The sequence below is a fragment of the Paramormyrops kingsleyae genome, chromosome 8 (genome assembly GCF_048594095.1).
Source record: "Paramormyrops kingsleyae isolate MSU_618 chromosome 8, PKINGS_0.4, whole genome shotgun sequence".
NCBI classification, from domain to species: Eukaryota; Metazoa; Chordata; class Actinopteri; order Osteoglossiformes; family Mormyridae; genus Paramormyrops; species Paramormyrops kingsleyae.
This window is the reverse complement of record NC_132804.1, coordinates 22,145,996-22,172,454: the sequence shown is the minus strand read 5'-3', so window position 1 is coordinate 22,172,454 and position 26,459 is coordinate 22,145,996. Positions and strand designations below refer to the sequence as shown.

The 26,459-nt window shown below is 49.7% G+C and overlaps 1 protein-coding gene across 3 annotated transcripts; it reads left to right on the top strand.

The window, feature by feature from the left end:
* The first annotated feature begins 5,191 nt into the window (after positions 1-5,191).
* Positions 5,192-26,373, top strand: r3hdm2 (R3H domain containing 2). Of its 3 annotated transcripts, XM_072715473.1 has the most exons (25): positions 5,192-5,347; positions 5,581-5,834; positions 7,654-7,695; positions 8,502-8,591; positions 10,428-10,554; positions 10,749-10,827; positions 10,925-10,984; positions 11,214-11,354; positions 11,701-11,809; positions 12,420-12,515; positions 12,796-12,827; positions 14,011-14,064; positions 15,651-15,883; positions 16,080-16,249; positions 16,812-16,913; positions 18,478-18,774; positions 19,979-20,093; positions 20,441-20,601; positions 20,967-21,106; positions 21,491-21,591; positions 23,693-23,862; positions 24,142-24,286; positions 24,603-24,694; positions 24,863-24,947; positions 25,127-26,373. In XM_072715473.1, the coding sequence occupies exons 2-25, from the start codon at positions 5,676-5,678 to the stop codon at positions 25,453-25,455; spliced, it is 3,129 nt and encodes a 1,042-aa protein (XP_072571574.1). In that variant the 5' UTR covers positions 5,192-5,347; positions 5,581-5,675; the 3' UTR covers positions 25,456-26,373. The 3 variants fall into 3 exon arrangements, 2 of the variants coding, with proteins under 2 accessions (XP_072571574.1, XP_072571575.1); XR_011992639.1 differs by lacking the exon at positions 24,142-24,286 and having other exon boundaries at positions 25,127-25,179; XM_072715474.1 differs by lacking the exon at positions 14,011-14,064.
* The last annotated feature ends 86 nt before the right edge of the window (positions 26,374-26,459 follow it).

Genomic DNA, 26,459 nt, shown 5'->3' with positions numbered 1-26,459 from the left:
TTCAGTGAGCCGTGCAACCCGCGCAGCCCCTGCAGCCAAGTCACAGAGGTCCGCTGGCTTTGGGCACGGCTGCTCAAGGGGCGCTGAATCCGTGACCTGAAAAATCCTTGCCAACGTCACTCTGCCCCCACCCCCACAGCCGTGCTTCAAGCATATTGCATTACATGCATGGTGAAAAGCGGCAACATGGTCTAGCCTACAGTATTCCAATATACTCAATGGCACATCCACATGTTTCTATTTGTATTTTATGTGTTATATTTGTGTGTGTTCTTATATATTAGCTAAATGTACTTGCCACCGTATATATTCAACTTTGCAGAAGTGTGGTGTTTTTATGGTCTGTAAAATCAGAATGCACTGCATCCCTAAGAGAGAACTTTACTGTGATTTTTCCCTAAGCCTGGTTCCTGAGGGAGTACGATGCTTCCTGGGGGGCTCTAGCCTTTGATTCGGGTTCTGCCTGTGGTTTTGTGTTTGTTCTTTAGCAAAATCACACCCATGGTCTCGGTAAAATGGCTTCATCAGCTGTTTTGTTGTTCTTTGATTCCCCCTGGAAAATCCACTCCACCACGCTTTGGCTGAACTTGCCGTTTTAAATAAACCTGATTGGCTGAAGCGTTCCCCCCCTCCCCCTCACAGTGTCAGGGTGGGTGGGTGGTGGGTGTGGATATAGCAGCTTGTGACGCCATGGAGGTTCCTGCAGGAGTGAGGTGGCCCCGGGCGCGAGCATTTCCCAGCATGCATTGTGCTCCGGCCCTGGCTCTGTGGGCAGGAGTGTGCGGATCAGTGTTCCAGGAAAGCCCTGCAGAGGATGGACGTTACTCATTAATGCTGGCTTGGCTGCGAAAGGCCTTCGTCACTGGGTTCCCTCTCCTCCTCCCCCACTTCCCCTAACTACTCCCAGTTCTTAGCTGCAGTCTTCATTTTCTTTTTTTGTCCTTCCCTCCCTGGTTCTGCTCTATGCCCTTTGTGCTGGAGTGATCAAGTACCATCTGTGTGGACGTGTGCGCGCGCATGCGTGCGTGTGTGTGTGTGTGTGTGGCTGTAACTGAGCACGCCTGCTGTTGTGTGCTGTGTGAGGTGGGATCATATAAACACGCCTATAATTTTACTTTTGAGTATGGGAGGGGTGCTGCTCTGATGCCTGGGGCAGGGAAGCTGTATGCATACTCAGCCTGCAGGGGCACGGTCTGACTGTGGTTGGTTCTGAGGCATTATTCCAGCAGAGTCCAGTGGTAAGTGACCCATTGCACTCAGCCCATTGGGGGGAGGGGGAATCAGGGCTAAGTGTACAGATGGAAGATGGCAACATGGGTGGTACTGTGTCAATATGTATTTTGTGTGTGTGTGTGTGTGTGTGTGTGTGTGTGTGTGTGTGTGTGTAAAGGTTTAAGCTGTGTTTGTTCTGATGCATGGAGCCAGATTTAGGGGTGGTGGGTGTTTGGGGGGGGGGGGTGTGGGTGAGTTGGGGGAGTGGAAAGGAATATGGGTATTTGGGGAGATCTCTGGTTTTTCTCTTGGTGACAGAGCCTGTTGCCATGGAGCTGGTCCTCCCATTGGCAGAGGACTTGGCCAATAGCAGCGCGATGATGACTATTTCATCATTGAGAATATTTCTCCTGCTTTCTCCAGCTCTTTCTCACTGCTTCCCTCCCACCTTAAACAGTAAGTGGGGAGGTTTCACAAGGCTTTTAATGAGTGCTGTGCAGCTCGTGGCGCCCACACGTTTCAGAGCGCCGCAGCCGGGTTAGCATCCTGACGCGCATTAGCAGCACTCTATTTCCAGACCACGCAAACTTTGTATGGCAGCAAATTTCAGTGTGCGGTCTCTAGAGCGTCGTGCCGCAGTGGCACCGAGAGGCCGCACCGTCAGCTGCATGCTGCCTCGCCGGGTGTAATGCACCCAAAAGCAAAGGCTCATGGGCCACAGAATGAGCGGGATGTCAGTGTGCCACATGGTGGCCAATCCACACGCACACTGCTAGTGCCGATGATAAAAAAACAAAAAACAAAAAACCTGCAAGGATTCACTCCGATCTCCAGTCAAGCTGAGCCTGGCATGCATCAGGAGGGAGACTCGTCAGGCAAGCATGGATGGGGGCAGGGGGAGAGTGAAGCCATTGGGAGTCGTTTAAAGTCCCTGGCGTGTTAATTAACTTCAGCCAGAACTTGAACGAGTCCGGTAACTAACTAGCAAGGCGACGGGAGCACGGTGGCAGCGGATGCGCTCGTCCAGGAGCCTGCAAAAGCGGGGATGGGTGGCTCTGTTTCTGTGATGTGGGAGGACTCTGGTCCGTTTGGTGGTTTTGTTTGGGTCACAGCTACACTCCCTCTCTAATCTATAATGAATGCAATGTAGGGGGGGTCCCCCTTCTTTTCTTTGCCACCATCAATTATTATTGGCGGTTAACAGCCATTGCATGGAGCTGAGGTGATCACCCTATTGACTCTTAATGTGTTTCATGTAGTGTCTCTCGTGACCTTCATCATTTATTTAATTTTATTTTATTTTGGCGTGAATCTCCGCCATGCCTGGTACCCACCTTGATCTTCTTATGTCACCATCTTAGCCCCCACCCTTGGCTTCCTCATTTAAACTGTCAATCCTGCTCATGGCATCCTCTTTCCTACAGCCCCCTCAGTCCTGTGGGATGGGCTCTGACTCATTGCCTCATTTTCTCACCCCCGCCCCACCGTTCTCCTTTAATTTCCTTTTTTCTTTCTCCTCCACTATCCCCGTTTCATTCATTCATTTCCCCCTACCTCAGGACGGCTGTGTCAGTGTTGCTCATCGCCCATGTCGCTGCCATGCTCTCTGCATGTTCTGTGTTTGCACATGTGTGTGCGCGCTGGCTGCTGTGTGAGGGGAATCCTCAGTGCTGACTGCTGATGCCCTTCCCATCACATATTCTGACCCATTCACGCACTCTCTCTCCTTCTCTCTCTCTCTCTCCTTCTCGCTCTCTCTCATTCAAATTCAAAATGAGCTTTATTGGCAGGAAGACAAAAAAATGCAGAACTGAAGAGTAGCAGAAAAGCATTAGAACAAATCCCCCTCCCACAGTGTCCCTGTCCTCCCTCCTCCCCTTGCTTGCGTGCGTGCGTGCCTGCTTGCTTTTTGCCTCCCCCCTTCAATGACAGAAATTAAAATGGACAATTACAGTGTGGGTAATGCAGGAGCTCATGAGGAAGCTGAAGTAGGTCAGAGCGCATCAGCGGTCTCTGCAGCGAGTCGGCACTTCATTCACAGAATGGGATCTGTCACCTTTCATTCAGCGCTGTTACATTACCCGTCCGTCTCTGCAGTCAGGGCTGCCGTAATACCCAGCTATCCGTGGCTGCTGTGCCTTCGCTACCCAACAGGTTTGTGTTGTCTAACTTCACTAGTTTATTGCTAGGTGTTTCGGTTTTGGTACCGAGGTCTGACCCCTTTGGGATCCTGAACCCCAGCCACTTAAGTCTGCCGCAGTATTTGGGAGGATGACAGAATTCAGGTGGAATGTCAGACAAGGGAATCCCGACCTGCCCCAATACCAAATCCAAAGGACCCCCCCCTCATTAGCTCCATAATTACCTTTATAATTTCTTATAATGGACCAAGTTAAGAACTATTTTAATGGCTTGACAGGAGCAGAAAATACAGTAAATGGATAAATTCACTGGTATGGAATAGGGCTGGTACATCTGGTACCAGCTGATGGGAAGACTTAGCGCCAGAATGAATGACATGGGTGTTTTGTGTGAGGATGTGAGCTTTTCGCAGCAGCGTGGGGAGGACAGAGAGGTTCTGCATCTCTCTCATGTCCTTTTCTGTTCAGCTGTCTGCAGTCCACATATTTATTTTTAATAATATTGCTGTTCTCCGCACCCCCCCCCCCCCCAACCCCAAACCACCCCCACCTCTCTCTCGACGCAAATGGCAGCAGCTGAGAATGACGTCACGGTCTCCCTGGCAACCCAGTGTGCCTGTGAAATGGGGAGGAAGGAGAACAGGGAAGGGGGGAGGAGGAGGAGGAGAGGGCGAGAATGAGGGAGAAGGCTCGCTCTGGGATGGTGCGCGTCCATTCATGAGTGCCTGATTCGCTCATTCACCCACCGCACTCTGCCTGCCGCCCGCGGAAAAAGCTCGGACCGGCTTGAACCCGCATCTGCGATAATTAGAGGCGACGTGCACCAGTGTGCGTGTGTTCTGAGCATCTCTGTGAAATGCCGAGCCTGTGGCAGAGTTGGACCCGCATGCGCGCTACGCTTGCCGTGTGGGTGTCCTGGTCATTGATGCTGAGTGCAGTGGATGACGTCCCCTCTGTCTCCTTGCAGGGGTGTTCCCTGCTGTGGGAATCCCGGTCTCTCTCCTGCACCACACTTACTGACATCCCCCTCCCCCCATGGTGTTGCCCTACCCTCATCATTATTGGGGGATGGGAGGGGTTGGATTCCGTCACCACTGCAGTTATAGGAATGGATTTCCTTGTTTCTGTGGCTCTAAATCTCTACTGATTTTGTTCTTCTGTGTGCGTGTGTGTGTGTGTGTGTGTGTGCGTGCGCGTGTGCGTGTGTGCAGCCGGATGTTTTGGAGGTGATCTAGTTTTTTGGAGGTGATCCGATGCGGCAGTAGAAATATGGTGGTGTCCACTGAGCAATATATGTGTGTGTGTGACAGATGGAGAGCTGTCCTTTGGGGGGGGGGGGGTGTGGGTGTGTGTGTGTTTATGATGCTTATTTTTTTGTTTCCATCCCTCCTTCGGTACTGGGATATGTGCTCTGAAGGTGCATTTGAGCCTCCTGTCATGTTTGCTGGGGCCAGTGTCGATAATGATGACGCATGCTGAATAATTGGGTTTTGTGGTTTCCAGACAGGGAATGGTGGGGGGGGGGGAAGATAGTGTTCCTGTAGGAGGTGGTGCCTGTTGAACTGCCACTGAAAGTGCCCCCTTTGGGTGTCTTTATCTGCTGTTTCTTTAACCACTCATTGCACTGCGTCTCCTGTGTCGCCCATGCTCCCAGTCACGACCTCGTCCGTCATGTGACATCCCAGCGTTGCCGATGCTCCCCGGTCATGTGACATCCCCTTTCTCTCTGTTCTTTACAGGAGCTCTACCATGACATCCTGAACAATGTCGGCGGAGTGAGCTTTTTTTTTTTTTTTTTTTTTTTTTTTTTTTTTCTTCCCCCCCCCCCCCCTTCACCCCCCTGCTGAACACCTACCCCCCCCTCCCCTTCCTGCTCTTTTACTTGCTATGGAATGCCCTCTTCCTGTGGCCAGACTCGATCTTCCACTGTAGGAATTCCCTCTGTTCCCATTGCATACAGGGGACCATCACAGCGCAGCTGATTTCCCCTGCAGGTACACATGTCCGTCCTCCTTGGTTTACGGGTGGTTTTGCTTATTGTTCCAGTGCGTGGGTTTGTTGGGTGTGGAATCCTAGGTGTGACACGGTAACAGTGCACTGTCACCTGGCACAGAGTCCAGCAAAGTCCCTTTTGCATATTCAGGTCAATATGGAGAATTATGTAGGGACTTGCTCTCCTTTTCGAAAGCTACTTCGCCAACTTGTGTCCCCCTCATTCCCCCCACAGCGGCTTCCTTTGGGGTCTCAGATCAAACCACCCACCAGTCCCCCCCCCCCCTCCCCCTGCCCCTCTACCCTCTCCTCTCCCTCCCCACGTGAAAGATGTCGATGAGCGTTGCCGTCGACGTCCCCAAGGAGGGTGAGAATGGACCTCTAATTGAGTCCGTGGGCGGCAGAGGCAGGGTGGCACCCCAGGGCACCGGCAAGGAGGGGGCCGGCGAGGGCCCGGAGGGAGAGGACAATTCTGCACAGGAAACTCAGGTAAGCGGTCAGTCCTCCCACACAGCTCCACACACAGCTCCGCACACAGCTCCGCACACAGCTCCGCACACAGCTCCACACACAGCTCCACACACAGCTCCACACACAGCTGTGCACCAAGACTCGTTGTCAACTTGTCGGTGGTAAAGATGTAGTAATATAGATTACCTAGTATGCTGACCCTGCAAAGACCAGGTTCATTTTTTCCCTCAAATACCGAGGTGCATCTTTTCTTTTTTCTTGGACTTCGCCACCTCTACTTCCAAAGTGATTTCCTTCAGGATCATAAAATTATTTTTGAATTAAAATTTAAATTTTAAATTTAAATTCTGAAATCAAGAAATATGTATAGGTTAATAGATGAAAGCGGGCAACCAAGTCTTCCTATTAGGAAGCAGAAAGGCCAGTGTTTTGTTTTTAATAGTATGTATACCAAGAGGTCCCATACATGCAGAATATGGCCAAGAAGCCTCCAACACAAACTGCTTTCAGTCAAACGGCTGCATTAAATTAGTATTCTTGCTATAACACGAACCAGACCCCCCCACACCATCCCTGCAATTCAGTAAATAGGAGGAAGACTAATTAGGAAGCAAAAATTGGCAACTTAATGAACAGCAGAACCGGATGAACTTATGTCCATATGCACAGCAAAGACCCAGATTGAAATGAGGGCTAGTAGCAATACGCACTGCATTGATGACATCACCAATGCAGGGTCTAGGAAGTGTCTCTCAATACAGCCCTCAGGGACCCACAGCCAGTCCCATGTTTTTGCTCCCTCTGAGCTTCCTGCCAGACAGACCACATTTTTGCTCCCTCCTAGCTCCCTGTTAGGTATTTCACAAGTGTATGAAGCACTGCCCCCTCTGGCCTAGTGGCCATTTTAGAGAGATGTACAGAGCTTGTAGTTCTCTTTGGAGAGGGGGTTTGTGTCATAGTGTTCTACTGGTGACACCATTTGCGAAAAACCTGCCCTCCATTATGCCTAGTGATAGTAATGGAGGAAGCTGTGTGTGACAGTGGCATCCGATCATGGGTGTACCAAATTTTCATTCCAAATATGAAGCCCCCATTAAATTGATGAAACAAACAAGGCAGTTTACAAGGTGCTGTATTTTGATGTTAAACAAACGTGACTGGTGTAAACGACCCTGAAATGCCCTGACCTCTGACCCTTTGCAGTACTGTTTACTGATGGCACACTTTCACAGTCCAGGGTCACCTGTTTGTGCCTATGAAATGCTTTCCATTTATTGGTTTGCTGTTACTCAAGTTTCAGAATATGACTGCTAATTGATTTTAATAAATTTCACCAAAGGTGTGAATTCAAGGAAAACCGTATTAATTGGGAAAATTTTAAATCTGAAGCTTTTCGATTACAACCTTTGGTTCAGAAGTAGTTTTAATCAAATCTTTCATATTTGAATTGAGGTTATTCTTTCAGTTCAGCATAATTAAGCGCTTGGCAGTGGTGAGAACGTGCCTTCATTTTGTACCGTGAGGAGCCGGCTAGGGGGCGCTAACACGAGCCTGGTGACCCAGGCCATGCCATCGCTGTGGTTTGTGCTGTCTGTTGCTTGCTAGATACCAGGCTGTCATTCAAGCTCTTTTTAAATTGGCAAGAACCATCCAGTGGAATGCTAGTGGATTTGAGGCAGGGTGAGGATCAGGCTTCTTCATGTCATAAGTACTGCAGTCCAGGGCCCCTGCTTTTGGTTTGATGCTGAACACCTCTGATGCTGGTAGCTTGCAGATTTTTGTTTATTGCTTGTCACCCCTCTGTTCTCTAACTGCCCAAACGTTTTCTGTCTTGCAGCGACGAACCCAAAATCATGGGCATGGAAGGAAAAGGGCAAAGGTAAGAGAGCCAGTAGAGATGGAGGCGAAGGTGCTTTACGTTATCGGCCTTCTTGGGACACTAAGTACCCCAGCTACCCTCGCCTTAATCCCCGAGGGTTAAGCTCAGGGTGCAGCACTCACGAGGAAGTGAGCTTGCTAAGTAGCTTACTGCATATTACTCTGTGATAATAGGATCCTATGTGCGCTGTCGCTCGCTCGCTCTCTCGTTTTTCTGACCTTTCTGCCTATTGCTGTCATGTACAGTATCTGGGTCAGTCCTCTGTGAAGAGAATGTGAGGATCTTTTTTTCTGTGTTGACCTCATTTCCTGTATATCCTCTGTTGCACTAGTTGGCCGAGATGCCAAGTGTGTCAGCTCCACTTCTGAATGAAGCCATTAGCCTGCTTGTCATGTTACTTTAGCAGTACATGTTGCATGCATGCATGTGTGCATACTTACATGCATACTTGCATGCACATATGCAGTGCTACAACTTCATATTCAGTAGTCAACTTCGTTTTGATTTTTTATGCAAGTGGGTATGTTCCCAGGTTCATATTCAAGAATTTTATTATGCCGGTACGTAAATGGTGGTTTTAGGAAACTTTTTCCTCGGTGGGCTTATTTAAAAATGTATCAGGATTTGTCTTAATTCTGCAGTATTAGCCATAAAAATATGATTATAGTTAAATGATTGTTTAAATTTTTTGTGGAAACCAGCTCTGCCCCCCCCTTGTGTAAGATTTGTATTGATCCATGAAATATATAGATTGATTAACTTGTTTTTTCACAGTGTACCTTGTTTTCTGCTTCCCCCCTTCCCAGTCCAATGCCAAACTGAAACTGGTGCGGAGTTTAGCGGTGTGTGAGGAATCCTCAAACCCGTACAACACGGACGGACCCTCAGAGTCACAGGTGCCGTTTTACACCCATGATCCTTGTGAGCCTGTGTCCTAATTTTAGCCAAATATAGACCCTTAGCCCTGCTGCACTCTGGGATTCTCACATGTGCGTATGGCAGTCTGTAGCCATAGCCCTGCAGCCCCACTGCACTCTGGGACTCACACACGTGCTTATGGCAGTCTGTAGTCATAGCCCTGCAGCCCCACTGCACTCTGGGACTCACACACATGCTTATGGCAGTCTCTAGCCATAGCCCTGCAGCCCCACAGCACTCTGGAATTCACACACGTGCTTATGGCAGTCTGTAGTCATAGCCCTGCAGCCCCACAGCACTCTGGAATTCACACACGTGCTTATGGCAGTCTGTAGCCATAGCCCTGCAGCCCCACTACACTCTGGAATTTACACACGTGCTTATGGCAGTCTGTAGTCATAGCCCTGCAGCCCCACTGCACTCTGGGATTCACACACGTGCTTATGGCAGTCTCTAGCCATAGCCCTGCAGCTCCACAGCACTCTGGAATTCACACACGTGCTTATGGCAGTCTGTAGTCATAGCCCTGCAGCCCCACTGCACTCTGGAATTCACACATGTGCTTATGGCAGTCTGTAGCCATAGCCCTGCAGCCCCACTGCACTCTGGGATTCTCACATGTGCGTATGGCAGTCTGTAGCCATAGCCCTGCAGCCCCACTGCACTCTGGGATTCTCACATGTGTGTATGGCAGTCTGTAGCCATAGCCCTGCAGCCCCACTGCACTCTGGAATTCACACACGTGCTTATGGCAGTCTGTAGCCATAGCCCTGCAGCCCCACTGCACTCTGGGATTCTCACATGTGTGTATGGCAGTCTGTAGCCATAGCCCTGCAGCCCCACTGCACTCTGGGACTCACACACGTGCTTATGGCAGTCTGTAGCCTTAGACCTGTAGCCCCACTGCAGTTCTAGTACTGGAGGCAGCTTGGCAGTCAGCATCCTAGAGCAGTTTTCTGAGTGAATGCCCTGCTGTATAAATGAGTAGAAATTAACTGTGTCTGGATTAAGGATGTAAGTGAAGTAATCCACTGTAGTAATCTCATTCTGCTGCTGTTCATCACACTGATAAATAGTATCTCGATGCTTGCAGTGTGTAGTTTTAAATCATTAGTCAGCATGGGAAGGAGTTTTCCACTTAAGTACAGTCTGTTTGAAACCTGTTGTGCAGTAATAAGGTATCTGATGACAGAACCCAGGCAGGAGTGTGTTGTCATTGTGTGGGAGCCTCTGGTCCCCTTGGACTGAGCCCCGCGTGTTTATTTCCACTGAAATTGGTTACTGTTGCAGCCACTGGCATTTTGCTTAAACTGCAGTGATGACCTGCGATCCCTGAACACAGAAATTCTGGTGTCCCTTGTGTGTATGTGTATAACTACTCTCGGGTTGGGTGTGATTTACCTACGCAGTCAGTTTTATTTCTCTTGTTTTAAGTCTTGTTAGTCATCAGTGAACACTTTTTGGGGGTTAAAACCTTCATCCTGCATTCGGATTTTGAAGCGATGTCCCCCACCCTGAGAGATTTGGATGTTATATTAATTTTAAACTAAGTGATGCTTATTTGTTGATGATGTAACTTTGATCATGGTGACTGTGTTACATGCATTACTAAATGTATTAGTTTATAGTGTCTCATCGTTTTGAAACAATAAGACATTAAAGTTGGTGCACAGTGTGATTCAAATGCCTGGCGTTTTTGCCAGTAGCTGCCATAGCCATAGACATATCAAGGCATGCAGTAATGGAGCCTCTTCTGCCGTTAAGCTGATTTTTACTGATTTTACCTGCTCTGAATGTCTGGCTTCTTTGTGCAGGACATCATCCAATTGCACATCAGCTGCCCCTCCGACAAGGAGGAGGAAAAGTCCTCCAAAGATGAGTATGAAAGCGAGGAGAAGGAGAAAAACAAGGAGAAGACCCCGCGGAAGATGCTGTCTCGCGGTACGTGGGGTCTCGTGTTCCCTCTGGGGCTGTCATCAGATCAGATGTTTCATAAGCCAGCCTGAAGAAGCTGACTCATCACTAGTTCCTGCAGTTTGCTTTGAGTGTTTTACTCTGTTATTAATGAATATTTAAAGAGTATGTGAGCATTTATCTTATAGTTTTTCTCTTTTCTAATCGCATTCTCCCCGAAGACTCCAGTCAGGAATACACTGACTCCACAGGCATTGATGTGCACGAATTCTTGGTCAACACACTGAAAAACAATCCCCGGTACGTTGCCCTTATCCGCTGGGTGACGCCTGCCTGCCTCGCTGCCTCGGGTCTCTGGAGTTTAGAGGCTCACGCCATGTCCTGCTGCCTTTTACAGGGACCGAATGATGCTGCTCAAACTGGAACAAGATATTCTGGAGTTTATTAATGATGACAAGTAAGTCCTGAGCCCTGGAGGGAAACGGCCATTAATTTCCCACGTCTCTCCTAATGTATCGGGTGTCAAAACAGTAATGGTCGTTACTTTTAATGGGAAGCAGTCACAGGGGGGCATGTAAGCCTTCGCTCATGTAACGGACACAAAGCATTGTCCTCATATCCTATCGTCCTCTGCGTGCCTCCACTCTGATCTCCGCCTTGCATATTCCTCTTTCTGCCCATCACAGTAACCAGTACAAGAAGTTCCCCCAGATGACCTCGTACCACCGCATGCTGCTGCACCGTGTGGCTGCGTACTTCGGCATGGATCACAACGTGGACCAGACCGGCAAGGCGGTCATCATCAACAAGACTGGCAACACGCGCATGTGAGTGACCGGGGCGTTCTGCCAGAAAGCGGCCGCGTGCCGTCAGCCGCGAAGATTTTCTCTGATTACAGGTTTATGATCCTTATTTATGGCTAAAGACTTATATACTATAAAAGCATATATTCGGGGTGTGTTTATGAAAATTTAATACGAGGGGAATCAATCATGTAGATTCTGCGTGCGAGTGTTGGAGATTATATCTCATTGGTTTTATGGTTTCCAACTTGTGCTGCAGAACAGATGGTGTGTTTTTAGGGTCCAGAATTGGCGTTTTTCCCCTCTCCTCTCTCTTTGGTCCCTTCTCGCTCTTGCTGTAACCCATTCTGCTGTCTCTCTCTCTCCACAGCCCAGAGCAGAGGTTCTCTGAGCACATCAAGGACGAGAGAAACATGGACTTCCAAAAAAAGTTCATTCTGAAGAGGGACGATGCCAGCATGGACAAGGATGACAACCAGGTGGGAGTGTGCTGAGTTCCCCCCCCCCCCCCCCTGGCAGCCCGGCTGCCGGCCGGCTCCTATGCAAATCACTTGTGGGTATCAGCGTCTGTAACCTGTTCCTGCAGGCTGTGCTGCTGCAGCTGCATGCTTAATTAGGCTTCGTTGAGATATTAATTGAAAGTATTGCACAGTTCTGCTCATGTGAACAAATATGTCACTTGAGAGCTTCCCAGCGTACAAATTTTAATCATGTTAACTGACATTTTGAAAACTTGGTTGTCTGTACTAATATTCTGTTGGATTAATTGTTAATGTTTAACAGTGTATTTAATGATTAATTTGAATTAGTTAATTGTTCACAATAAACAAATCGGTGAACTTAAATGAGCACAAAATTTTAGCATGCAAAGCTAATCACTTGAAACAGTGACTCATGTTTTCACAGCTAGAATTATTTTTAATGGTAATTTTGGTTGCACACGTTTTAGGTTATATTTAGGGTGTTTTTTCGCCTCTTCGCCTCAAAATGTTCGGATTTGTCTGCTGCGTAAACGCTTACCTTGGCCTATAAGATGGCTGATGTTTATAAGGAAGTTCTGCCCTTCAAAGTGCACTCCCTGGCCCGCAGATTCGTGTGCCGCTGCAGGACGGGAGGCGCAGTAAGTCCATTGAGGAGCGTGAGGAGGAATATCAGCGGGTGCGAGACCGGATCTTCGCCCGTGAGGTGAGACTGGCGCCTGCGTGAGCCCAAGCCTCTGGGCTGTGAATCACATCAGCTGTTATAAATGATCAAGGTGGTGATCCATCATTGCAAGGAGTGAACTTGTATAAGAAGATGACCATGATTGGCCTTGACGGCCTCCCCCTTTTGTCTTTCTGATGATCTGAAAAAATTGTCAATGCCTGAATCAAGCTTAATATATCAGCTTAATGCTGATGTTCGTCTCATAATGCTGCTTTTTCCTTCCCTTGATTTTCCTCTGTTTCTGTCCTCATCTCCCCAGTCCTCTCAGAATGGATACATCAACGACAACAGGTGAGCCCCCCCACCCCCCCAGTATGAGTGTCGAGTCCAGCCTGCGTGCACTCAGCTTGGTGAACCTTGCCCTGCCTTCCGTGTACGGCCTGATTGAGATCGAGGAACAGAAGAGTGACCAGTGTTGCACGTCGATGCAGAGCTGACCGAAAACTGCAGACTCCTCTTGATTAAATTTTGGCAGGAGAACCCTGTGATTGTCCAAAAGCCCCCAGTGATATTCCAAGATTGTTCCAGGCAGGAATGCACCTGTCAGAAGTGTCCTGTATAGGGTTAGGGTTGGGCTGCTGTGGCGCCCCCTGCCTGTCGGAGTGAGAGTCCCCCAACACAGAGCCCCCAGCTTTAACACCCAGATTATTATTTTTTTAAATATTTTCAGCAAGGTTTTATAAAAGTAGGTGCCTTTGTGGTTTGCTAGTTTGCTCACTAGAAGCCTGTGACGACACTGTTGGGGTCCTTTAGTATGAAGTGAACCTGGTGTTTTTTTTATATCATGCAACAGTGTGAACAGACAGCTGGGAAAAGCCGAATGAGGGCAGTGGTGCTTTCAGAAAGCCCCCCCCCCCCCATTTTCATCCACTGTGAAGCTGTGTGTGTGTGTGTGTGTGTGTGTGTGTGTGTGTGTGTGTGTGAGTGAGAGAGAAGCTGGGCGTGTGTGTATGTGAGAGAAGCTGGGCGTGTGTGAGAGAAGCTCAGAGTCTGAGTCTGAGTCTGAGTCTGAGTCTGAGTCTGAGTCTGAGTCTGAGTCTGAGTCTGAGTCTGAGTCTGAGTCTGAGTCTGTGTGTGTGTGAGTGAGAGAGAAGCTGGGTGTGTTTTTTTTGTGTGTGTGTGAGTGTGTGAGTGAGAGAGAAGCTGGGTGTGTGTTTTTTGTGTGTGTGTGTGTGTGTGTGTGTGTGTGAGTGTGTGACAGAAGCTGGGCGTGTGTGTGTGTGTGTGTGTGTGTGTGTGTGTGTGTGTGTGTGAGAGAAGCTGGGCGTGTGTGTATGTGAGAGAAGCTGGGCGTGTGTGAGAGAGAAGCTCAGAGTCTGAGTGTGTGTGTGTGTGTGTGTGTGTGTGTGTGTGTCTATGTGGGTGTGTCTTTGCATGCATGTGTGTTCCAGTGTCGCTGCTGTTTTTCTCCAATGAGGAGCTTCGCCATCTCCCCTTGTCAATAACCCTGCCGTTTCTCCCTCCTGTGCGACAGACTTACCACTGACGGCTATTCTTCTAGCTCCCAAAAGAGGAGGCAGATCTTTAGGTACTGGGTGTGATGTGTGTTGTCATGCCCATCGGTGGTGACTGTGTTCTTGCTTGCCGTTGGCTACGCAGCGTGGGTCCCCTTCCACCCCCCCACCCCCGCATGGCCGCTTTGTGGTTTCCTGGGCATCTATCCCTGCCAGATTCCTACTGTACGAGATGCATTTTCCCGACCTGTATGTCCCCGATTGCCCGGTTGGCGCTTTGGCTCTCACGTGCTGCTGGTGGGAAGGTGGAACTCGCCTGGCCTGGCCTGGGCGGGCCTGGCCTTTCTGTGAGGGTGGGGCATGGGATGAGGGGCTCTTTTCCTTTAATAGAAACTCTTACATTGTGGCATGAGGTTTGGAACCGCGAATGAACAAATTGCTTTGATTTCCCGAAATGGTCCGCTGTGGGGGCAACTTAAAAGTCTGTGCTCTACCCATGAAGGATTTCAATTGCTTGCCGTGACTCCAAGCACAGCTGTTAATGTTTCCTGCGTCAGGCCCGTGTTGAGATGCCCCAGCTCAGCCAGAGGGAACAGAATGAATGTAACGGCAACTGGCAGGACGGGATACATGGAGGAATGGGATTCCTCTTCAGCGGGCAGAGAGTAGGGCATCAGGAGGGAAACGGGATGCTGATGATGATATGGTGTGATGTGGAGCAGAATCCCCATCGTCTCTGTCACCTTTATCTGATAGAGGCACACGTAGGTCTCTGCTTTAAATAGTCCCACACAGTGCCCAGGATAGCTCATTCATTAATTACAGGCCTGCTGAAATATTCATCCAGTGCCACCTTCAAAAACCTTTTTTTTTTTTTTTTGTCCATTCTATCTCCAGAGCTCAGATTTTTTTTTAATGATTCATCTTTTTTTGTGTTTTTTTTATTTTTTTTATTTTTTTGCAGCCATGTTCATAATCGTTGGGTTTTTTTTAGGCAATCTGAACTTCTTTTAATGATGTGGCAATTTGCGGTGTTTTTTCTTATTGGTTATTTCCTGTCTGGCAGGATGCGTCCTGACTCTCTTGCGGGGGGATGAACGATTTCTCTCTCCCACCATGTCCACTTGTCGTCAGGGTTTCACGCCATTTTTTTCCCCCTACCGTCATGTACATAGCTGAGACTGTGGTCTTGTCTGACTGATTGCATTTCTTGCGAGAGGCTCTGCCCCCGGGGTGACTCATGTGAGGGAGTGTGTGTGTGTGTGTGTGTGTGCCTGGGTGTGTGTGTGCCTGGGTGTGTGTGTGCCTGGGTGTGTGTGTGGTGCTGGGCTCCTCATCGGTATCTGTGCGGTGTCTCTGTACGTGGGCGTGTGCGTGTTGTGTACCTGTAAGGTGGGGAGCCCCCTTTCCGCAGTGGGCGGACGTGCTCCATGTTGGCCCTGGCTCCAAGGGTTCCCTCGCTCCGTGTGACGACTCGTCATGTGACCCCCACCCCCTGGTTTTTCTAGCTGTGTCCCCCCCTTGCATGTATGAAATGCGCGTGTGCGCGCGTGAGAATGCGCCCGCCGTCTGTCGTTGCCCGTCACCGGTGCGTATGTGTTGGTGTGCCGGCTCCCCCCCCCCCCCCACCTCATGCTCCTCGCCCCCCATCCCTCCCCAGGGGGAACCGCGAGAGCTCCAGCCGGGCGTCGAGCAGCCGGCAGAGCAGTACGGACAGCGAGATGAAGTGCCTGGAGCCGCGGCCCTGGAGCAGCACCGACTCGGAGAGCTCGAGCCGCACGCTGCGTCCCCCGGTGACCAAGGCCAGCAGCTTCTCCGGCATCTCCATCCTGACGCGCGGAGACAGCCTGGGCAGCAAGGGCTCCCAGGGCAGCTGCCGGGGCTCGCGCTCCGGTACGGCTCGCTCTCGGGGGGGTGGGGGGGGCGGCTTTACCTTCTTGGGCTTGTTGTTATGCAGGTAGGTGGTGAATATTCTTAGTTAGAATAATACACATACAGTGCAGGGCAGTCCTGGCTGCTGGGTTACAGAGGCCTTTGCTGTTGCTCTGAGCTCTTACAGTGTCTCTCCCTCTTTCTCTCTCTCACTCAGGTCTTCCCCTAATCACCCAGGATGTTTGTGCTCCACCTCCCTGTCCCCAGCCCGGCCGCAGTCTTCTTCCCTGCCCCTCAAACCCCCAGCAGCCTCAGGGCCAGCAGACCCAGGCCCCCCCTCAGGCGGCCCTGCTGCCTACCCCAACTCAGCATCACATCATGTCCCAGGTGAGCCCCCACCCCCCCCCGATCCTGCATGTGTTTCATGGCAGCTGGGAGCAGTGTTGGGGGGGGGGGGGGGTCGCCCTGCTCCCTCCCCGAGCTATTCAAGCCGCTTTCAGGTCCCCGGTCACTCCGTTGCCCCCTGTTTTTGGTTAAACCGGCCAGTGAGTGACAGAGTGGCAGCCCCCCCGCAGCCCCGGCTCCAGGCCTCTTTGTGTGCGTGTCAGTGTGGCCGAATGGCCATGCCGGCCCACAAGCCGCCACAGTGCCTGCCTGCATGTAAATGCCTGCACGCTCTTTGTGCCGCTCCTCCTTGTGCCGCTCCTCCGCGGCTCCCTGGTGCGCCGCTCTGCACTGAAAGGTTCGTTTCATTCCTGCCATTTGGGTCAAAGCCTCTTGAGACGGATATTTAATCTCTGAGGGACTTTCCTGTGTAAATAAGACTTGAATCGATTTGAAAGGTTTTTGACCAATCTCTCCTCTTTCTGGTGCTCCCTCACCCCGGCCCCCCCTTCTGTCACTCCATGGGGTCTCCCCCCCCCCCCCCTCCCCCTTCTCTCTACCTCAGCCGGTGGCTTCTCTGCAGCCGTCCCCGCAGCCTGTGTCCTACTCCAGTCCTTCCTGCCCCCAGGTCCTCCTGCCCGTCTCTCCTCCCCAGCAGTACAACATGGTACCCGCCCGGTCTCTCTCTCTCTCTCTCTCTCTCTCTCTCTCTCTCCCTGCTACATTTCCAGGCAGCGCTCTGACAGATGGAGGGTTTAGGCCAGGATTTTTCGCATTTACATTTTGCCTAAAACTGGAAAAGTGTTAAAAAAAAATTTTTTGCCACTCTTTCAGTTAACGCTCTCCTCTCTGCCGGTGAATTTCTGCCTGTCCCAGGTGTAGCCACTGCCCACACCTATAATTCAGCGTGCTGCTCCATCAGACTCTCTAGGGAGATCAGTTAAAACAGATTCTGTCTCTCCGCTGGCGTTTCGCCCCACATCTCCCTCCCTCATGATTCCTTTCCTTTTAATTTTCACTGCTGTTTTGGATGTTATGTTTTTTGGCAAAATAGATTGAAAAGAATTCAGACAATTTCATTCTTTCCCTTCTGATCATTCCTGTTGAATCATTGCCAGATTTTAATGTGAGGGACTTGAGTATCTTTCTTGCCTTGTTGATGCACTTCTTACATTCAGTTTATCTTTCTTTCTGTCTCATATAACCATGTCCTGCACACACACCCGCCTGGCCACTTTGGGGTTGGGGGGGGGGGGGCGGGAGTCGACGACTCTCACTTCAGCACGTGACTCTTGCTTTGCATCAGAAATACTCAATGGGAAAGGAATACAGACACCATATTTTGGCAGGAAACAAACTGCCCGTTTTTAAATTCCATCCACCCCAAAACCTCTTTTGCAGGAATTCCAATCACTACTAGATGTGTTTGAGTTGTAACAGAGCCTCAGTTCCTCTGTAATAGCTGCAAATAAATGGCTTCTTTTCCCAGTTTTATGCTGCATGTGCGTGAGAGTGGGGTAATGCATTGAGAGCAGAGAACACAGAAAACGATTTAAGCACATTTGCTGAATGGGTAGTGGTCAGTGATGGAGTGTTTTGGGTGAGCAGCTATACAAGGAAACCAAAACCTACATTTGTAGTCAATGCATCTATTTTAGCAAGTAAAGAAACCATGTAGTATTAGACATAACATAAGTTATATGCAAATATTCAGATATTTTTTATTTTTTTGTACGCAAGGCTCGTTTTTACTTAACAGGAAGCTGCTGGTGGTTTGTAAAGGTCTCAGCCAGAAGGGGGCAGTAGATTATCTGGGTCCTGGAAAGGGATCCTTTAACAGGCTGAGTGCAATGTCCCTGAAGGTTGACTGCTGGCGTTTGAAGGGTTATGTAGCTGCTATGGTGGAGCCTGGTGGCTCGAAGCACTAGCGCACCCCCCCCCCCCCCCCAGTAGTGTGTATAGCCAGCACAGGTGTGTGTTTGCTGATTAGGCCCTGCATTGGGTTACAGTGGGTCTCTCCTGTGAGACGTTCAGTGTCAGGCTCGTGGTCCTCACATCTCCTGTCACTCACACGCTGCCTCTAAGGTGGGGGACTCCTCTCAGCACTGGGGGGTGGGGGGGGGGGCGGATTAGAGTGTCTCCCAGGCAGGCTTCATTTTCTTAAACAGTGCAGCAAGTGGTCCTGTGTTCAGGTGTAACTTTAGCCCCCCCCCCCCCCCATTCTCTCTCAGACGGATGACCTCGCTCCTCAGTTTGGCCAGATGACCTTGAGCCGGCAGGGTTCCAGCGAGGCTCCAGAACCCCCCACAATGTACCAGCCACCACCCACCGTCCTGTCCCAGCATCCTCCACCGCAGCCCGGCTACATCTTGACGGCGGGGGGTCAGCCCATGCCCCCTCCGTCAGGGTACCAGCCCAGCTCTGCGCTCCCGCACCCTCCTCCACCTCCACCCCCGCCTCCATCCCAGTCGGTGCTGCAGGCTCCGCCCCCTCCCCAGGGCTACATGCAGGCCCCGCCCCCGCAGCAGGTATGCAGGCAAGCTGGGTCTGAATGGATCTCTGCAACCCTTCTGTCTGTCTGAAGCTGTGCCTTGTTTTTTCAGGAACACAGACCAGTGCTAATTGGCTCATTTCACATCAAGCCAACTTTACATTCTTACTTAGTTTCAGATGAAGATTCATTGCTTTTAATAGACATCATTGTGTGCTGTATAGTGTATTAATTATATGCTTTCTCTTACCTGTGTCTGTGGGCGTAAAAAGCTCATTTTTAATCATACAGTTTCAATTTCATTTCATTTCAGAGGGAAGGAGCTAAGCTTAATTTGACAGACATTTGCACAAGTTTTGTTGCATAACTACGTGCGAGACAGAAATCCGTAACCTAGATTCGAAGGAGCGGTAATGTGGCTCTTGGGTCCAAACGCCTCTGCTAACCCTTTTCATGTTTGTTGTGATCTTCACTTCCCATGAGTCCTGCTGTTCCAAAGTAGTCCCCTGCAAGGGTTTATGGGAATTGTAGGCTGAACATTGTGTAACCCGGCCATGGTTTTGGATGTAATACTTGGAAAACAGGCTTTGATGGTACAATACAATAGAACATCAGGGGAAATAGTCACTGTGGATTTCTTTAAATGTGATTTTTACTGATTGTGAAATGTGAAGTTACTGATCTGCCTTAACCAGCCTATTTTATATACTGACCATTTCTCCATTAGTTGTACTGTTTCATCTGGATAGTCAGAATACTACGATTTAATTGATGTACATTAGAAATGTTGCCCTGCAGATTATAGTCTTCCTCATATACTGCATTTTTCTTTTACCAAAATTAACAGTTTCACTCTGACTACATTCCCCGCCTTACAGCGTCACAGGCAGCCTTGGCTGTATCTGTCTTTAATGTAGTATAATCCCCCACGCAGCAGTATTTTTGGCCCCTGGAATGGCTGCTCGCGGCTGTATTTCATATTGCCTTTCTTCTTTTGAGCAGATCAGTATTAACCTTGCATCTGTTCAATTTGCTGGCTCCCTATGCTGTGGTATTTAACGCAGAGATGTTCGGCCGGTGACAGCATGTTCTCAGACGGTGTGGGGCTGTGGCTTCAGTGTCCCCATCCGTCACGCTGTCTCATTGACCTCATCTCTGAAATTAATGTCCTCTTCATTTTATTGACTAGTAAGATAAACTGGCATTTCTTGTCGTCGTCCCCTCATCCTTCTCTTATTCAGATCCAGGTGTCCTATTACCCTCCTGGACAGTACCCCAGTTCCGGCCAGCAGTACCGGACCGTGTCCCATCAAGTGTCATATCCCACCCACCGGTCTCAGCCCACACAACAGTCTGGTCAGTACTCCGCCCTCCCCCCCGCGATTCGGAGCCCATTAACACTGGCATCTGCTGATGCCGTTAAACGGCTCTCTGTCACCCGCCGATATTAAAATACATTTAAGTCCCACGTTCTGTTTATTCGCAGCTCTCGTCTGCATCGATTTTTCTCGTGGCGTGCTATGAGCGTAGTGCAGCGCTATGGCTTATTGCCTCTACGTTGTTCAGCATAAGTGCATAAAATTGTCACTCTTATTACCTCGACTGTGGCAAAGGCGGCATAATTGCTCACGACGCCATGCAAATGGTTTCACGGGGGCGCCGCTGCGACGCGACCTCACCTGACCCCCCTCCGTCCCCATCAGCTGGTCTTCAGACTATGATGGCCAATCAGCAGCCGGCCTACCAGGGCTTGATGGGAGTGCAGCAGCCACAGAACCCCGGGCTCCTCAACACCCAGCGGGCTGCCATAGGAGGGCAGATGCAGAGCATGATGGTCCAGTATCCCCCAATGCCATCCTACCAGGTAGTGTCACCCCCGGCTGGGTTGGCTTCTCTCACCATCACCCAGGGCCACGCCGTGTCAGGGCATTAAAGCTGCACTGTGCAGGCACATGCTTGTGTGTGTGTGTGTGTGTGTGTGTGTGTGTGTGTGTGTGTGTGTGTGTGTGTGTGTGTGTAAAATATATATAATATGCACATAGCATTAGGCAGACTGCATGAGACACGGTTACATAATGCCGTGTTAATACAGCCTCATAGTAACATGCACGCTGCACCGCACCACGTGCCGCGCCCCGCCGCTGCGCCCCGCCGTCACTCGGGTCCGAGCCCTGTGTCGCCTCCCCGCCGTCACTCGGGTCCGAGCCCTGTGTCGCCTCCCCGCTGCAGGTGCCGGTGGCCAACGAGACGCAGCAGGTGGTGCAGCAGCAATTCCAGCAGCCTGTCATGGTGCCAGCCAGCCAGCCGGTGCAGGGCGCCGTGCCCGTCTACTACAGCGTCCTGACGCCCTCGCAGCAGAGCGCCAGCAGGTCGGCCCCCTCCCCCGCTGTGCGGCCCCGTCCCCCGAGCTCCCCTGCCCTACCGGGGGCCACACTAAACCTGAAACGTAAAGGTTATCCTCTGTTTGGAAGCCCTCAGGAAAAATGTACCGGTTATTTTTGTTTCTGTTATTTTTAATAGTTCCTTTTATCTTGGGCCAGATGTCCCTGGCTATTCTCTTAGGAGGGTTCAGCGGTTATTAGCGGTACCTACATTTAGCACTTTAGTATGTTACGCTATGATTAACCCAGTCGTAGCTCCTAGCTACCTTCGTTCCAAGCACATGGTAGCTGGCCTCTTTGTCGCAGGCTGCTGTCATCGTCATGTGACGTCATGTGACGACACCATGCGTTTTCCACCTCTCCCCACTGCAGCCCATCCGTGGGATACCTGCAGCCCCCCAGCTCAGAACAGTACTCGATGACACAGTCCTCTTCACCCTGCAACCTCCAGCAGATGCAGCAGCAATATTCAAGTATGCATCTTGGCCGTTCCCTGTGCCACACCCTGTGTTTTTATGTGCCTGGTGTTGGTTTTGTATGCGCTGGGTTTGAGCCGGTTTTTCATACAAACATCTGCTTTGCATCTAACTCCAGGTCTAAACGCAAGACTTACAGTAGTGTGCCAAAGTCTTAGGTAGTCAAAGAAAATGATTAAAAATATTTATCTGGGTAGTAAGTGTATATAAAACACTATCATACAAAGTAAAAATAAAACAACAATAAAAACTAGCAAGAATTCATTGTTCTCCAAAAAATTACTGATGTCTCATTAGATGAACACCGCTTTGGTTCCCACACCTCTCCTCAGGGGCACCTCAGCCATTCCATGTGTTAAATTCACAACTCAGTGAGGTATAGATTAACCACACCAGGTGTGTTAGTGGTCGAGTCATAAAATACACGAGTATATTGGAGGTTTGCTACAAATACTTTTGTGATTTTATGAGTTCTGAAATGGCTAAGCTGCCAGTTTCACAGATACACACTACCAGTCAAAAGTTTTGGCGCACAGTGAGATTTTCTACATTTGCATGATACTTAACATTTACTAAAAATGCAATCCGTATTCTTTGCTGACAAATACAGTATGTTCACCATTTGAGTACCTTTATTAGCAAGAAAATGTCATAGCTTTCATTCATCAAAGTAACCTCCTCTAGCCGTTATAACAGCAGAGGAAGCTCAAGGCATTCCTTCTGCAAGGACCATTAAATACTGCTCTGTTTCATGGGATGAAACCATTAACTAGTGCATTTAAAGTTAAAGGACAGCCTAGAATTTGACTGTGCCATCACCACACAACCAGTTAATAGGATGTCAGACATGCCCTGTTACACACACTTTCCATGTTATGAAGGAAACGTGTAGTATTTGTCATATTTTCATTTCTAGTCGTTCACTCACCTTTCCAGTGCTTAACAAGAAGAAAAAAATCTGCAGTTTATGAAATAAATGGAAAAGTGGTAAAAACCTGTGATGTGCAAAAACTTTGAGTGTAGATTTACTCCAACATGAAGATTATTTAAACATAATTTCTTTTACCTCCTACGACGTTTGCACGTTACTATAAATGTGATCATAGTGCACAAAGCAGTCTGCATGTATCTTTTGATGACCTTAGTGCAGTACTTGCACAACACGCTGTGACACACTTAAGTTTTAAAATAATACGGCTTCCAGACTGTCTGTTTACTTGCAGTACAATTGGTATAGGTAGCATCAAAGTAGTATCTGTCTTTTTATTTCTTTTAAAATGAATGGCCAGAAGATATTCAATACACAATATATTCAGAGGCAAGAGAAATTATTTTGCACATTATTGAATTCCTCTGTATACAGCATCTTCAAAATTTATCGTCAGTTTGTTTCCCAGTTCAATCTAAGAAACCGGTGGCTTGTAAACATTCCAAATGACAATTTTACAGTCTCTGTACACAGTAAGGCTTGCAGCAGACATTTTAGTCATGTCAGATTTAAACATCTGAACTTGAAGCTTAACTGTACATTAGCAAGGTGAATTATGAACAGTTTCTTCCCAACTTTTTAATTTGTATGGCAGCTCCCTCATCGATCTGCAGCACGAGGATCTCGCCCCGACAGCCTGTCTCTATTTGACACTGAATACCAATAACAAGAAATATTTTCATTTCACACAACATTGTGGGTTCTCTGATTGTTCAGGGGCTGGATCGTTTTAGCTGTTAGCTTGCCTGACGAATATACGTATAGTGCCAAATAGACAAGGTACGAAGACAGTGTGCACAATGCGTACAGTTTGAAGGCTTTTTCCAGCTTGCTGGATGGTGCTTTGCTCATCATCTTGCAAATATAATGAATGTCATGTACGTTTATCTTTGGTAGCTCGTGGCGACAGCTAGTATAAAACATTTCAGGCTGCAACCTCATACAATCAAGTAAGACCGGAACCAAAGTAGCCGTAATACAGCAAACCTGGAAGCGTTCATGCAAGCAGTCCATCATTCTTATAATAATGTTTAGCTACAAGGTCATGTGTGTCTTTCTGTCTGTGTATGTGTGTCTCTGAGCTGCCTGTTTACCTGCATGTTGCGCCAGGTGTTCCCCCTCCTGGCCCCGGTGTCATGGTGATGCAGCTGAGTGTCCCAAACGGCCCCCAGCCCACCCAGAACCCCCCCATGGTGCAGTGGAACCCCTGCAAGTACTATAGTCTGGAGCAGAGGCCCAACAAGCCCGGAGAGCTGTACAAGCCTGACTCGGGTCCGCAGGTAGGGGGCGCTGATGCAGCTCACGGTCAGTCTCTCAGCTACCGGAGACGAGCAGATATTTCACCCAGGGATGGTCCTGGTTTAGTTCCGTTGGGCTTGGTACTTACGTCCTGTCATTGCAGTAAATGGCGTAAAGTCACTAGATTAAAAATAAAATAAAATAATAATAATAAAAAAAGCTAAGTACATAAATTCCACGTTCAGGTGTCATCAGTGAGGAAATAGCTGCTGCCCATTCTATTGATATTCTAATGCCATGTATGACCCTTGCTGTTACAGGTCAGTACCCAACTGAGCAGCCCCCTGGCCTCCCCCACCCAGTCCCCCACCCCCTCTCCCTCCGGCAGCGTCAGCAGCATGTGTCCCGGCCTGGGGCCCCTCCCTTTAATCTCCCAGTTTCCCCGCCCCGGAGGACCTGCGCAAGGTACTACTGAAGTCCCCCCGCAGCCGCAGACGGTGGCTCTCGCCAAACAAACGGGCGGTTAGCCCTCTGAATGAGCTGCTCTCTAGTGTCCTCCCCACTGCGATATGGGTATGATGCAGACGTTCAGGGGAGCAGGCCCCCCTTGTCACTGTTGGTTGCCTTCAGAAAGCAAACAGACGCATGATGATTAACCCTTCCTGATGCAGGCTCAGCCCTTCAGTGCTCAGACAGCACGGACTGTTCCGGAGTGCAGAATGTACTGTGAACTGTGTCGATGTCCGTCTGCAGTGCTGACTGTCGGTACTGTTTCTCACAGGGGAAGGGCGCTACTCTCTCCTCGGGCAGCCTCTGCAGTACAGCCTCTGCCCACCTTCAGTAATGCACAACCAGTCCTACAGTTCCCATCAGGTTGGCCATCTCGCTCTCTCCCTCCCTCCCTCTCACTCTCTCCTTCTTGCTCACTCTCTCTCTCTCTCTCCTTCTCGCTTATTTTCTCTCTCTCTCTCTCTCTCTCTCTCTCTCCCACTCCCTCATACTGTTATTTCAAAGGGCCATTTTGTTTCTACCTCACTCCAGGGCCAAGGTGGAATGAAGCATGGCACGAGAGGGAAGAGACAGACACTAAAATCCGCCTCCACAGACCTGGGCACCACTGACGTGGGTGAGTCACCAGCAGGGGGCAGCAGTGGCTGCAGACGTTTTTGGTCACAGGTGTCGCCATGTCCGATTTAATGCACTGGGAGTGTAATCGCACAGATACATTCGTGATGATCCCGGGTCCCTTCCCTCCCCCGATCTGAGCCGACCTTTCCCCCCTTTCCGTCTTCCGCCGGGTGGCAGTGGTGAGCCGGGTACTGGAGGTCACGGATTTGCCGGAGGGGATCTCGCGGCCCGAGGCTGAGAAGCTCTTCAACCAGCTGTCGCTGTGCGGCGCCAAGATCCAGTGGCTTAAGGATTCCCAGGGGCCACGGGGAGCGGCGGGGCCCGGCGCTGGCAAGGGGGAGGCTGGAGACCCCGCCCACCTGTACACAGTGGTAGCCGTGTTCCCCAACACCATGGCCGCACAGAGCGCTTCCTTCAAACTCAACAACAGCGCGAGCCTCTTCAAGCTGCGAGCAGCCAAAAAGAACTATGACCTGCGTATCCTGGAGAGAGCCAGCTCGCAGTGAGGGGGAGCAGGAGAGAGCAGGGGAGGGGGCATCCGCACGTGCGTGCGTGTGTGCGTGTGCGTGGGGGCGAGGCATCACAGCCGAAGGGGGGGGGGCGTGCTTCTGTCCGCTCTCCAGTAGCACAGGGTTGGTTTTGTTGTTTTTTTTTTTCATTTTATTTTTTTGTTTATACCAGAAGCACACAAGGCACGTGATCACGTGTGTCATTGTTGCAGTGTATATGCACACGCACACGCACACGTGCCGCGCGGTTGCGTAGCACACTGAAGGACACTGGATCATCAGCCTTAGATGTTCCCTTTGACTGCTCCCACCTTCTGCTCTCTCCTCTTCTCTCCTCTTCTCTCCCCCTCTCCTCCGTACTCTCAGCCATGCCCCCTTTCTGGCTCTCCCCCCCTCTCCCCCAACTCTTACAATCTGTCGAATACTTTTAGTCTTTCATACGCACAGTTTCTTCCTCTCTCTCTCGCTCCCTCTTGCGCTCTCTCTCTCTTTCTCTCTCTCTCTCTCTCTCTCTCTCTCTCGCTTTCTGTTGGCCTTACTGCTGTTGTGGGTTTCTGTATTGCGTGTTTTTTTTTTTTCTCCCTTCAAATGTTTTTGTTAATTATTCTTGGTTCAATATTTATATAAGTGATGTAAGGATTTAAAGAAATCTATATATTCAGTGACCCCCCCCCCGACCCACCCCCATTAATGCCCCCTTTGCTCCCTGATTTTTCAGCCCCCTTTGCCCCTCCTCCCTTTCTCTCCGTCACTTACCCCCTCCTTATTGTGTTTGCGTTTTTTTGTTGACAGCTGTGCAGAACGTATCAAAAGTTATTTAAGAAGTGCACAATGATTGCATATGTCTACTGTAAATTTTATTTAATCTGTTATTTTGTTTGTTTTTAAAAATATAAATGATGAGGTTAAAAACCAGCCTGGTGTGGTTTCTGCTGTGCGCCTGTGTCACTGGTGTTCCTCCCCGGGTTGGTAGATCCCACCATTCGTCACTCCGTCATGAA